We start from the raw sequence: 12,800 nt of genomic DNA, 5'->3' as shown, positions 1-12,800 counted from the left end.
GCTGCGGGGTAGTGGGAGAGGAAAGGGGGGAATCGCGTCTGGATGGGACGAATCTGCCGGCAGAAGCTCGAGGCACCCGGCAGGACTTGCAGGGGATCCAGGTGTGCCCGGGTTCCGGGGCTGAACCAGCTCACCCTGCTGCAGCTGCGCAAACGTGACTGCTGCCCACTGCTGCTGGTCCGACTCCTGGAACTCGGCCCAGCGCGCCCCGACCTGGCGAGGGAAGGCTCAGAATGCGGTCGGCAGGTGTGTGTGTGTGGAGGTAAATCAGGGCTGGTGGGTGGGGCCTCCGAAGCCCGACATGTCATGCGAGTCAGCACACCCCTCCACAACCTCCAACCCTCCTCTCTCAAGCATCCCAGGGCAGAGCCTACCAGGTGCTGGAGGAGCGTGAAACCCAGCACCCTCACTTCCAGGGGCCTGTGGGCACTGATGAGATCCGTTGCGACTGCAGCGCCTGCTGCTGCATCGCCAGATTTCAGCTGCAGCGGCACGAGTTTGGAGGGGAGGGGGGGGTCTGATCATGCAGGATGACGGGCGCAGGAACACTTCCCGGCCGGCATTTGAAGCATGCCATACCATGCATGAGACCTGCCATTCCGCGAATCTATGGAGCTGGCACTCTCATGCCCCATCGTGCCTGTTCGAAGATGGCTGTGGCAGCTGCTCGCTGTTCCTGGCTTGCACCGGCCTGCTGTGCGCCCTGCAGGCTGGCAACAACCTCCTCCACCCCTCCAAACATTTTAGAATAGCGAGTGTCACGCAGGCATCGAAATTGAGTGTGCCAGTCTTGAAATCGCCGGCAGGTATCGTGTGCGCTGTGAGGGTCTCCCTCCCAGATCTCAAGCCGACACAGATGCTTTGACCGATGATACTTTTATCCAGAGTATCGAAGTTGCATGCCTGCAGCGCAGTTGGTGCATTCCGGGAGGCCTCGTCACGTCCCGCCGATCTGGGTCTTCGGGTATGAGACTCCCGGGGGAACGGTGAGTCACGTGTGTTCCTCCCTCCCACTTTTCGGGGGACCAGCCGATGATGACCCCGCAGCCATTCCCCTCGCCAGCATCTTCAACACCGTTCTTTCTGAGATCTGGGTCGAACTCGTATCAGACCAGTGGGTGTCTTAGGGTGCTGAAGGTCTCGGGCAGCAGCGACATCTGCCTCCCGGGTGCCTTCATGCTCGCCTGACGGGGAGGTTGTCCATAGATCGGGCACAGGAGGCACACCGGGCCTCTATTCCTGTTCCGCCCAGCATGCTTGCACCCTGGCAGGATGCTGACGTACTGCGTGCTGTTTTCCGGAGTCTCAGTGGCTTGCCGTCGGGCGCAGCCTCGGTGCGTGGGTCGGGCCCTCCCGCATCGGAAGGAAATGCTGGGCGCATGCTACTCCCCATGTGGTGTCGCCCCACCAATTTGCCGCCATGTCCCTTACCTGCGGCATCGGTGTCCCCGATCGGCCGTGCGATACTGTTGAGCCTCACAGCCTCCCACCCCCCGACATCTCGCTGCACAGCTAAAGTCAGCCAGCGGAACCTGTCGCGCCTGGCGCGCTGTCGCGACCGAGGTTGCGCTGGGGGACACCGCGATCTCCAGACGGCGCGGGTAGGTCCCATCGACAGTGTGTCGGGCGCCAGGGGGTAAATGCATTCGGGGGGGCCTATCTCAGTCGGTACACTTTCATTGGCTCTGGCCACGTTGACGTAGCTCTGCAACCTCGGGAGGAGCCCAGCCTTAGAATCTGCCTTCCACAAAGTTTTCAGCAAACCTCATACCTCATTGATGCATGGCAGGGACAGCGCTCATACGTCTGGACATGGCCGGCGTGCCCAAAAGGTGCACCCATCCTCTGTGCAGGCATCCCTGCACACCACCACCTCCCTGTGCCTCCTCGAGGCAGACAGCCTAGCCCCAGGTGGGTTGTGATGAGGGGCTCAGGACTGTCTTCCATCGCTCCGGGGGCAGTCTGTCTTCTTCAGACCTTGTGGGGTCCAGTGAATGGCAGCATGAGTAACGGACAGGCTCCCCTGCTAGACCCCAGACGGGGCCAGTGCAAGTTAGCAAGCCCACTGGGGTCATGAAATGCATCCTTGCAGGTGGCGAGGTCATGAGCCGCGGGCCCCGGGACGCCCGCGCCCCTGGACCTGTCTGCCACACGGGGACCGCCTGTCCCAGGCAGGGCCCGCTGGCCGCGCTGCGCTACGCTTTCCTGCACTCCGTCCTGCTCCCGCTGGACCACCCCGTCGGCTTCCCGCTGCTCCACAAGGGCACACTCCAGCGTCTGCCCGCCCGGCCGCCCGCACTGGGGCATGAAGGGGCCGGTGAGTCCATCCCTCCCCCCGCCCTGCGCGCCAGCCGGCCCTGCACGGAGGCTGGGCCGCAGCTGGCCCAGCAGGTCAAGGGCCGCAAGCGGCGGCGGGTGGGGCCCAGGGAAGAGCCCGGGGCCGCCCGGTGGACTGCTCCCGTCCAGGGCTGACAGCTCCCCAAGGTGTAACGAGCAAGGGCTGGGCGCCGCCCGGCACTGCCCCGCACCCGCTGAAAGGGCCTCGCCCAACCTGCCTCGATTCCCACTCTGCGCAATCAGGGACCGACCTGGCGCGATCAGCCGTCTCCTGGTCGGCCGGTGCCCGACCCTCAACACCGCGCTGCATTCCCCATTCCCAACTTACAGGGCGCGCACTCAAGCCGCCGCCAGGCGCGTGCAGCCCGCCCCCCCTCCCCCGCCGAGGGCCCCTCGGTCAGACGAGCATCACCCGCCTCATGCTGATTAAAGCTGCGGCCTCTTTCTCTGTCCTTTCATTTGACATTCTGCGCCATCCGGCCCCTCACTGTCCACCGCACACACTGCAGGCTCCGCTGTCCCTCACCAGCCTCGTCCCTGCCCACTTGCTCCTTGCGCCGTTGTCGCTGCCACTCGGACATACCCTGCCTGTTCCCTCCCCTCCCTTCACGTGTGAGGCATTGCTCCCAGCTGTCCCCCCTGTCGCTGGTCCACTGAATCGTAAGAAGGCTGCAAGCGCTCTTGTCTTCCCCTGGAGGTGCTCGGCACAGGGTCAAAATCATTAAAAGATGGCCAGAGGAGGGCCGTGTGGTGAGTGCAAGGCACGCCGTGTGGTGAGTGCAAGGCACGTCGTGTGGCAGTGCCGAGCTGAGCCCCCTGGAATGGGAATGGGGCGCAGGGCACAGGCAGGCGGTGCGGTGGCGGAAATCTCTGCGCACCCCAGCATGTCAGCCAGCATGGCGCAGAGGGCGGGAAAAATGCTGGCGGAGCACCTCAGCCCGGCGGTGGGCTCGGCCTCGCTGCTCGCCCGGGGTCACGGAATGTCCGCCCCGGGGCGCCCCGGCGTGGGCCAGAGGAGGGGCCGCCTCGCCCCCGGCTCCCCCTCCGGCCCCGGCAGGGTGGGGCTGGTGGCCCCTGGCCTCCTGACGGACCGTGGCAGCCGCATGGGCGACGCCTCAGGTGTGCCGGGCCGAGACTGGGGGGTGTAGTACCCCGTGGCGGCTTCGAGGCGAGGGCGGGCGGGGCTGGCCCCCCGCCCGCCGCCCTCCCAGGCCGAGCTCCAGGGGTACCGGTGCCGGGCCTGGGCGTGCGAGGCAGCGGCCGCGCCCAGGCACGAGCCCAGGAGCTGGAGGGCGGCCAGGGCAATGCCCGCAACGCGCGCGGCGTGGGGGTGCGCCTCCAGCTGGTCCAGCAGGGCCGCCAGGGCGCCGGAGCCGTCATGCCGCGCCACGCGTTCCAGCCACGCCAGCTGCGTGTGGCTCACCGCCAGCCAGGCAGCCTCCACCGGGATGAGGGCCAGGGAGAGGCCCGTCATCTGCAAGGTTAGGGGGTGGGTGGACGGGGTAGGGCAGGAAGGGGTTCAAGTATGTGGGTAGATCTGGCAATCACCAAGACCATGGCTGCCGGCACAGGCATGCGCCCCCGCATGCCCCATGAGACCCCTGGCGCACCATGTGCAGGAGGGCAGGCCAGTCGAAGGAGGCCCCGAGGACACCCAGCAGACCATGCAGCGTGATCAGGGCTGCAAAGCCGGCCAGCATGCCCGGGAACCAAAGGCTGCCGATGTCAGAGAGTGGGCCGGGTGCCCTGTGAGCCTCCAGCCCCGTCATGCTGAGCAGGGAGACTCCCACGAGGGTGACCAGCCCGCAGACGATCCTGAGTACTTCCCGATTAAGGGATACACAGCACCCCATGGGCGTTGGTGGCGCTGACGCCGATCACGACACTCCAGCAGGCAAGAAGAGGCCTGTGCGAGCTGGTATTCGGTTCCAGGCAGCGCGGTCCGTCGCTTCCATATATTTTGGGAGGTGTAACTCATACAAATTATCGGCATCATACTATCAATGTGCACTTCATGGTGTCCCTGACACCCTCGCCCCGCGCGCTCCGTGAGGCGAGATCGGTGATGCAACGAGTTCAAGACCGATACCCGTGCCCCGCCCCTCCCATATGCATATCAGAACCCCTTCACCCCTTGCACTCCGTGAACAAGGATACATAAAGTATGCATTCTTCCGGCAAGTTGCCGCGAGCCACCGAGAGGCCCCGAGTGAGCACGGCGCCGAACCCTTGCCCAGGGCACTTGCAAGCACCTTCCTCAACGATATCTAGCTCCCGCGCCTCGGTGATCCTGGTACCTGCATCAATGCGACGATCAAACCGGCGATCTTCCATCCGATGCCGCTCCTGCACCACATCAAGGCCGAGCCAGCAGGCCCTGGCAGCGGGAGGGCTGGCGTTGGCGTCCTGCGCGATGCTCATCTGGTGGTCCCGACGAACGGTGGACTTGCCGTCGTCGACGAGGAGGCAGGAGAGCCAGGATTCGTCTTCCCTGATCCTCCTTGAAGACTGGGATGCGCGATTCCTGGCCCGGCATGGCAAACCCAGGTGAATTAGCTGGCAGGGACAGGTGGAGGAGGGGTCTCTTATGAAAACGCATGGCGGGGATGCTCACCCACTCACACCTTTGGGGGATTACCTGTAACTCGATTTCACATGCATCGCCTTCTACCTTCTTCAACAGGATCAGCTCCCTGCGGGAAAGTCATCTCGTTGAGTACCTACGGCGGACACGGGTGTGTACCAGGACTCTCCTCTCCCATCCTTGATGCACTTGACACTCTTTCTATTTATCAGTATGTCTTGAAGTCCATACCTTCCAATTTTATGAAGTCTCAAACTTGATTCTACACCACTTTGTGATGGCACGTAGTAGAGTTCGCTTGCCACTGATACCATGAACAGGAACATGCTGCTGCTCGTCTCTCATATACGAATACCCGAAGCATGATGTTTTCAATGATGGTTCTGATGCATGTAAGGAACATATGCTATCGACGGTCCGGATGTCCAGGCTGTCATGAAAGGAACTGATTCTTCGCCGAGCCGTGCAGCGCGCGCGCATGAGAGATCAGTTGAATGTAACATAATACCATGCGTCGGGAGGGGCCCACCACATCAGGGTGTCTCCAGGGATCCCATCCCTGGCTGGGATCCACTGATTGCCAGCCAACAATCCCGATGGACATAAAATTTGATCTTCCGGACCCCTCCAAACGGTCCCTGTTGGCGGCTGTGGGGGTGGAGGCACGCAGCCCGTACACCCCCCTCCGCATACATGCCTGCGGGCAAAATGTGACCCTCCTCATGCTCGTCGCTCGAGTTCACTGCCTGAGCAAGGTGTGCGAGTCGAGAGTCGGTCGGCAGGGGCCATCGACATCCTGGCACATTGTGCGGTGGGACACCCGAAACCCCCGACCACGCCCGGCGCACGCTCCCCCTGTTCCTCCTCTGCAGATCGAGTCCTACTTCCTGGAGTCCCCACAGGAGCTGCAGTCACCGCTGAACCTGCGAAATGAGGCTGCGGCGGTGTCCCTGCTCCTCTCCTACCTCCCAGGGCCTGGGCAGGAGGAGGGTTGTGAGGAGGTCCGCCAGGCCCTCAGACAGCACTGCGAGGGTCTCTGGCCCTCCTTTGTCCATGGGGATGCCTCGATGCAGGCGGACAGCGTTAGATACCCGGCCGATGACAGCCCGGCAGCAGATTTTCAGAGGTGAAGGCAGGGTGTAGGGTTTTCAGATGGCTGCCGGTGCCTGGTGCACTACCACAAATGCGACGCTTCAAAGCGTGCACCATGGCAAATTGGACCCCTGCAATTCGCTATCCAAAGGCTCATCATGGTGATCATGGCTGGAAGGCTGACTCCTGTGAAGCATTGCGCTGTGTTTTCTCAAAAGATATGGGCCAGGTGCGGCCCCTCCCCATCGCCCGAACCCCTCTCGTCCGTCCATACTCGCTCATCCGCCTTGAACCAGCACACAAGCAGGTGGGCTGCTGATGTGGGCATCCAGTCCAACATCCGCATCGCCAAGTTTGGGGCGCTTCGGGGGTGTGCGGCCGGCAGGGACATTGAGCCCGGCGAGAATCTGCTCAGCATCCCCGCAGCGGCCCTGATCTACGAGGACACCGTGCGCAAGACCGACGTGGTGAGCCTGGGACAGGGAATGGGCGGCTCGTCATCCCCGTCCCTGGCAGAGGGGGACGGGGGGGGCCCATCCGGCCCCTCGCCGAATGCGCTTGCGAGCCGGGTGCCGGCCCTCCCCTGCTGCATGCCTCCCGCCCCCGCCACGCCAGCCTCCCCTCCCCCATCCGTCCCCCCACGGCGTCTCCTGTTGAACCCCACACGCCTCCCTCATCCCACCCTTTCCTCGCCAGGGCCGCATGCTGAGCGCCATCCCCGACCTCGCCGTGGACAACCTGCTGATCCTGTTCACCATGATCGACCGCCACGACCCCGACAGCGCCTGGGCGCGCTACTGGGCCTCCCTCCCCGCCGCCTTCCACACCGGCCTCAGCTTCCCGCCCACTCTCGTGCACCGACTGGCGGGGACGGCTGGCGCGCTGGAGCTGACGCGCGCGCAGGGCCACCTGAAGCGCCAGTACGACGCCACCCGCCCCCTGCTGGCCATGCTCCTGGCGGCCTACCCCGCCCTCCTCTCCCCCGCCTGGTTCGAGTTCGGGCAGTACACCTGGGCCGCGGAGCTGTGGTACAGCTACGCCTTTGAGATAGAGTTCCCGGGCGCGGGCCGCGACCCGGCGCCCGGCGCAGGGGCCGGGGCGCAGGGCACCGGCGAGCCGCGCCGGGCCAGCGGCGAGAGCGTAGCAGTCCCGCCGGGCCCGCCCTGCCCCCCGGCAGCCGCCGCCTGCCCCTCCGCCGGCGCCACCTCCGCCTCCGCCCCAGCCCCAGCCCCCTCCACCTCCACGCCGGTCATGGTGCCCTTCGCCTGCCACGTCAACCACTCCCCCGCGCCACATGTGGTGAGGTACGGGCGGCTGAGCGAGGCGGGCATGCTCAACTTCCCCGCCTTCAGGCCCTGCAAGGAGGGGGAGCAGGTCTTCATCTCCTACGGCCCGGTGCCCAACCTGAAGCTGCTGTGCTACTATGTAGGCAGAAGAGAGGGGTGGGGGGAGGTGGGGCGGGGGGTACGAGGAGGGAAGGACAGGGAATTGAAAGGGGCTGGGGAGTGGGTCGACTGAGGCGTTGGGATTGCAGGACAAAGTGCCTGGATGCACGCTGTCTTGTGGATAACCAGATGCACCAGGATCCGTGCAGCAGCATGTGCGTGGGCATGTTACCCTGCCCCAGTCAACACCGCCATCCTCCCGGCCATACCCCTGAGCCAATCTGGCCCCCTCAACCCCCTCCCCAAACGCTCCCGCCCCCATGCAGGGCTTTGTCATCGCCGACAACCCGCATGATGTCGTCCCCCTGACCCTAGAGCTCCCGGCCGAGGAGGACGCGGCCCTGCACGCCCGCCGCACCGCCGTATGGGAGCGGCTGGGCCTCGCCACGGAGCACAACCTGAGTGCCGCCCGCCTGTCGCCGCAGCTGCTGGCCGCCCTGCGGGTGGCCGTGGCCACGGCCGAGGAGTTGGCCGGGATGGAGACCGGGGACGATCCGGGGCGCGCCCCGCTGAACCCGGAGAACGAGGCGCAGGCGCTGCGCACTCTGGACGTCGCCCTGGCCCAGCTGCTGGACCCGCTGGAGGCCTGCCCGCTCCTGGCGGGGTCGCCACGAGCTGCAAACTCCCTGGAGTCCAGGCAGGGAGTGGCCATGGCGGGCGCAGGGGGGCAGGACGCGTCAGGTGTGGATATGGAAGATGCAACGGGCGCCCAGGACTCGGCGCCCGGTCTTGGCAATGAAGTCCATGCAGCAGGGTCTGTTGGACCGGGGCCAACCACAGCCATCACGCCGGAGCTGGACGAGAATGGCATGGACGACGGCTGGGTGGCCAGCTCGGCTGCGTGCCGGCAGTACGTGCTGGGCCAGCAGGCCATCCTGCGTTGCGCGCAGCGGGAGTGCCTCGCCCGGCTGCGGGCGGCCGTCGCCGGGGTCTAATGCGCACCCCATGGACCCTGGCGAGATCAGCCGGGCCAGTGCAGGACCTAAGCAGTCAGACCAGTAAGTACGCCTGCCAAGCAGGAACCCACTCCTTGGCTCACCCTTCACATTCTCTCCAGACAATAATGAACCGGATTTCCTTCTCCCGCCGCTGCTCTCCCTGCTGCTCCTGGATGCTCGCTCCTCCTGAACTGCTCAAGCATCGTTGCCAACCTTCTTGCCTCAGAGTATGGCAAGAAACAGTGAGCGCAAGAGACAGTGATCCTCAAACTCGTGCTGGTGTTTGCCGGTAGTCTGACCAAGGTCCGGCTAGAGGGGTACAAGAAAGCCATGTGGGGAAGTTTGCAACTGAAATATCGGCAATACCAAACCTTCCTACCTTGCACGGGGAGATGCCGCTGACGCTGGTGGTCCGGGGTATACAACCAGATTCAGAGATCCTAGACCCCACGATTCTTGTTTATTTCTTTACTTTGAGCTTTCTGTCATTACTTGTCAGAATGTTCAGACTTGTACCATTACTCCCTGCGCATCTACAATAAGGTCCGGTATCGCCCCAGCATCCAACACAGTACTCTTCCCACACCACCTGGCTCTCATCCCTCTGGCACTCCCGTTGCATTTGGTTTCGAAATGGGTGGTACGGATTCTTTGGCTTGTTTCCTGATCCCCTGCTGTTGAGTTCCACCCAACGTGCATCCGCAGCCTGTTTCTGCCTCGGCCGGATCCCACCGGATCCGGACCTCTCAAAACTCCCCCACGGGATAAGTTGGTGTCCCGTCTAGGCCCCGACATGCTAACTCTCCGACTTCGCCTCCAGAATGGCCTCGAGCCCCGGCTGGATGTGCATCGCGTTGAGCGTGGCCCAGTCATAGGGGCCCGGTCCGAGTGTTTTGTGGCGTAGAAGCGTGTTGCGGGTGGATCTCAGCAGTGAGCGAGACACGAGATCAGGAAAACAGCACAGGAAAATGCACAACCCTTCTCTTTAAATCACATGTAACGGGTCTGCCAAGGGGTTGGGGAGTGATCGCGCAAGTTGGGAACCGATGGAAACCTCGGGAGCATCCTGACCCTGTGCAGGTGCGAGGGTGTATGCAGTACACGCAGGAGATCTAGAATAGAGATGAAGGGGGATCCAGTTGTACTGGTCAATCGGATCATCAAGTGGCAGGAAAAGAAGGGCGTCTAAGCCGAGCACCGGGTGAGGCGGTCATCGGCAGAGCCTGGCACCAAGTACTCAAGCACATGCACGTATCTAGCTCGCCCTCCTGAGCTGCTTGAAAGTATGTCGACTCGATATAGGTCAAGCTTTACCATATACGTATGGCGGAAGGCAGTATGCAACTTGAGGAGTGAGGCGACCTTCCAGGTCTGCTCCCCCATCCGCGAGAGCAGCCCGATAAAAATGCATTCCCGGGGTGCCTTTTCATTTAAACCAGTAATGTCATATGATAAAAAATTGCTGACTATTGGGTATAGACTGTACGTCGGACTCCTCATCGTGCAAACAAGACGTCATCGAATCCACAGGACGCTGCATGACGTGCTGTGGGACATTGAAATACGTTCACTGAAAAGTGTTAGGAGCACTCAGCTCTCCATGTAGGCTTATAAATTTTAAATCAACGTTGTATGACCTGGTGTCATGGCTGGTGGCCCAGCTGCTGGCAGGAAGAGGACTGAGGAATGATTGGGTGACGTAAACGACGACCTGCGTGAACCGCGAGTACGATCTCTTGCCTATTCAGCTCAGAATAGCACGATGTCGGAATAAACGCTTTGAGGAAGAGCATCAAATAGAGATCGTATGAAAGAATGGGAATCACTCCCCATCTTCCTAGTGCGTGAAGGGTGTCCAGAGGATGCCGTCGGATGCATGCTTCTTCACACGCCCAGCGCGGCAGGGAACCTCCACCTCTTCTCCCCCGGGCACCTGCTCAATCTATGCGACCAGACTGGCGTGGTCCCCCGCGGATCGCGCCATCGCGACTCCAGCTCTGGTGGAACTGGCAGCGGTGACCCGTGAGTGCTGTCCCAAGAGGGTCATGGCACGCGATGTTGCGCCATCACGAGTCCTCGTGTAATGCTCTTACCTCCTTGACATCGTCTGCCGCCATGCCATTGTGTCACAGGCACGCAGCAGGCCCCCAACAAGCCCTTCATCAGGCTGGAGTGGCCCACAGGGACACTGGTGCTAGGGTTTGAGTCTGTCAGCGACCGCGATGAGGCTGTCGACCTCATCAAGAAGCTCAGGGTAGGAAGGGTTGGGAGAGTGATTGGCCTGTTGCTGGATGGGGGGGTGGCCTCCCTAGGAGCTGGCTGGTTGGAGGCAGTACCTTAAGGGACAGCATTCAAGCAATTTGAAGGGGTGTTGCTTGTCCACAGCCCCCCTGATGCCGTTGACAAGAGTCTGTCCTGCTAAGCAATCGCAGGCAAAGCTGTTGGCATCATCGACCCCACCCCCTGGAGTGCCCAGTGCCCCGCAGAAGGCCGCCTACTTTGCTCAGGACAGGTGAGGTGGTTTTCCAGCAGAGCTCTGTGTCTCATCCTCTGAGGCTTGCAATGCCTTGCCGACCAGCCCAACCTGATTGCCCAAGAAACTGCTGCTGGCGCCGCAAGGATCCAGCAGGTGCTCCTTCCAGGAGGGTGGACATCGATCACCACCAGACCTGCTGCCGTCGCTTCCGTATCCAGCACATCATGCACCACCTCTGCCTCCTTCAGGGACCTGGAAAAGCTGTACCTGGAACTGGTGGTGCCAGGCATCCTGCCCGAGCAGGAGTTCTGGGCGGCCCGCGCTTCGCACCTGGCGAGGCTGGGGAGTGGGGCTGGGGCGTCTGCGTCTGGACACCGCACAGCCTCGAGCTCGCAGCGGAGGGGGCTCCCGAACTCCCTGACCTCAGAGGTCAGGCCTGCGGCAGACGGGCAAACCGACACTGTGCACTTTAGCCTCACTCCGGAGATCATTGCACAGGTGCGGGGTTGATACCTCGTGCCAGGAACCGGAGCCTAGAGTGTTTGAAGGGGGGAGGCACGGGTGGTGAGAGCAAACAGTGCGTGCCATGTGTTGCCTGTACTTGATGCCATGAGAGGCCAACAGCGCTACTGTCCAGTTTCCTGTCAGCTGACCCTTCTGTTAAGTATCCCTCGTTGGACCCCACCCTTCAAACCCTGCTAGATCTTCAATGAACGGCCTGAGGTGCATCGCGCCTTCCTCGCCAAGGTCCCGCATGAACTCAACGAAAAGGAGTTTTGGACAGTCTACTTCAAGGAGCAGTACAAGCGTCTAGCAAGGAGGTGGGCGGGCCATGCTTGCTGGAACCCTCCCTCCCTTGTACACCGCCTGAGCAAGGTCACCACATTTGGCGGCCCTTACAGCGCCTCCTCAACTCCCCACCCAGCACACCTCTCCCCCTCTCTTGGCCAGACGCAAGGGCTTGGGGCCGGACGAGGAGGATTTTGAGGACGAGGTGTTTGGCCCATTTCGACGACAGATTGCCTTGCAGGTCCGAGGATGGTCAAGGGGTGGCGCGCAGGTGTCCAGGGGTTGGGAGCCACCAAACCCTGGTTGATGACACAGCCTCCAAGCTGCCGCGCCTGCATCGCGACAGGCCACGCGGCAGGAGTGGGTGTCTGAACCTCCGCTAATGCTGCCCTCGCAGCGGTTGTGTTGGCCAGAATGGCGTTTCAATCATCCAACAGTTTCCCAACGCACCTCCGCACCAACCCCTCCATCCACCTCGGCGCTTCCCCACAGGAGGCAGCACGGGCCCGCGGCAGGATGCAGGAGGTGGACCCCACGCTGAACCTGGAGGCGGCCCAGGGAGAGCAGTACGCCATGCTCCAGCGCTCGGAGGGGGCCGAGGCCGGGCTGGGCGCCGCGGGCTACCTGGCCAAGGACCTTAACAGGTGGGCTCGGGTGTGCCTGCTGAGTTTCAAGGCAAACATCCACGAATGTGCGCAGTCAATCGCCCCTGCCTGGCCCCGGCCTTGAGCAAAGAGGTGGCAGTCACCCCAGCAGCCCGCTGGGTTGGCTGCCCCGAGATCCCAGCATCATCCAAAGCCCTCTGCAAGGGGCATTTGCCGACATGGTATTTACCACGTCCCACCTTCCATTCCTTCCACCCCACTGCATTGATCCAGGCACGCAGCCCTGGTCCTGGAGGGCACCCCCGAGGGCGTGCTGGACCTCGCCGGGGACGGGGACGGCCCCTCCTCCCACGACACGGCCGCCATCGCCACGCGCCTGGCGGCCTCCCAGGCGGGGGCGTCGCGCACGGCCGCGAGGGAGCCCAGGGGCGAGCCGCTGCGCCATCGCGACCACGGCCTTGAAGACCTTCGAGGGCCTGAACAGGCACGTGGCAGGAGTTTTTTTGGGGGGGGGGAGCAGGCCATTCCGCTGCT

General features: G+C 63.0%; 4 protein-coding genes across 4 annotated transcripts in view; 3 read left to right on the top strand and 1 right to left on the bottom strand.

Annotated features, from left to right (window-relative positions):
• Positions 1 to 2,305: 2,305 nt before the first annotated feature.
• Positions 2,306 to 2,767, top strand: F751_6297 (hypothetical protein; the record flags this gene model as incomplete). Its single annotated transcript, XM_011400740.1, has 1 exon — positions 2,306 to 2,767. The coding sequence occupies one exon, from the start codon at positions 2,306 to 2,308 to the stop codon at positions 2,765 to 2,767; it is 462 nt and encodes a 153-aa protein (XP_011399042.1).
• Positions 2,768 to 3,452: 685 nt separating this feature from the next.
• On the bottom strand, positions 3,453 to 4,190 carry F751_6296 (hypothetical protein; the record flags this gene model as incomplete). The annotated part of the gene is made up of 3 exons (XM_011400739.1): positions 3,453 to 3,498; positions 3,567 to 3,811; positions 3,948 to 4,190. The coding sequence occupies 3 exons, from the start codon at positions 4,188 to 4,190 to the stop codon at positions 3,453 to 3,455; spliced, it is 534 nt and encodes a 177-aa protein (XP_011399041.1).
• A 1,327-nt stretch (positions 4,191 to 5,517) lies between these two features.
• F751_6295 (Histone-lysine N-methyltransferase setd3) lies at positions 5,518 to 8,393 on the top strand (the record flags this gene model as incomplete). Its single annotated transcript, XM_011400738.1, has 6 exons — positions 5,518 to 5,676; positions 5,794 to 6,047; positions 6,321 to 6,480; positions 6,710 to 7,065; positions 7,318 to 7,438; positions 7,725 to 8,393. 6 exons carry the CDS (start codon positions 5,518 to 5,520, stop codon positions 8,391 to 8,393), a joined length of 1,719 nt encoding a protein of 572 aa, XP_011399040.1.
• Positions 8,394 to 10,272: 1,879 nt separating this feature from the next.
• F751_6294 (putative RNA polymerase II transcription factor B subunit 1-1) overlaps positions 10,273 to 12,800 on the top strand; it is a gene marked incomplete at both ends in the record, with an annotated part of 4,187 nt that continues 1,659 nt past the window's right edge. Inside the window, 9 exons of the mRNA XM_011400737.1 lie at positions 10,273 to 10,396; positions 10,529 to 10,650; positions 10,883 to 10,908; positions 11,121 to 11,218; positions 11,318 to 11,370; positions 11,575 to 11,693; positions 11,824 to 11,902; positions 12,154 to 12,305; positions 12,540 to 12,754. Of these exons, the coding sequence (XP_011399039.1) occupies positions 10,273 to 10,396; positions 10,529 to 10,650; positions 10,883 to 10,908; positions 11,121 to 11,218; positions 11,318 to 11,370; positions 11,575 to 11,693; positions 11,824 to 11,902; positions 12,154 to 12,305; positions 12,540 to 12,754 (988 nt within the window). The remainder of the gene's footprint in view (positions 10,397 to 10,528; positions 10,651 to 10,882; positions 10,909 to 11,120; positions 11,219 to 11,317; positions 11,371 to 11,574; positions 11,694 to 11,823; positions 11,903 to 12,153; positions 12,306 to 12,539; positions 12,755 to 12,800) is intronic.

Source organism: Auxenochlorella protothecoides (assembly GCF_000733215.1).
Source record: "Auxenochlorella protothecoides strain 0710 unplaced genomic scaffold scaffold85, whole genome shotgun sequence".
Classification (NCBI taxonomy): domain Eukaryota; kingdom Viridiplantae; phylum Chlorophyta; class Trebouxiophyceae; order Chlorellales; family Chlorellaceae; genus Auxenochlorella; species Auxenochlorella protothecoides.
This window is presented reverse-complemented; position numbering and strand designations above follow the sequence as displayed.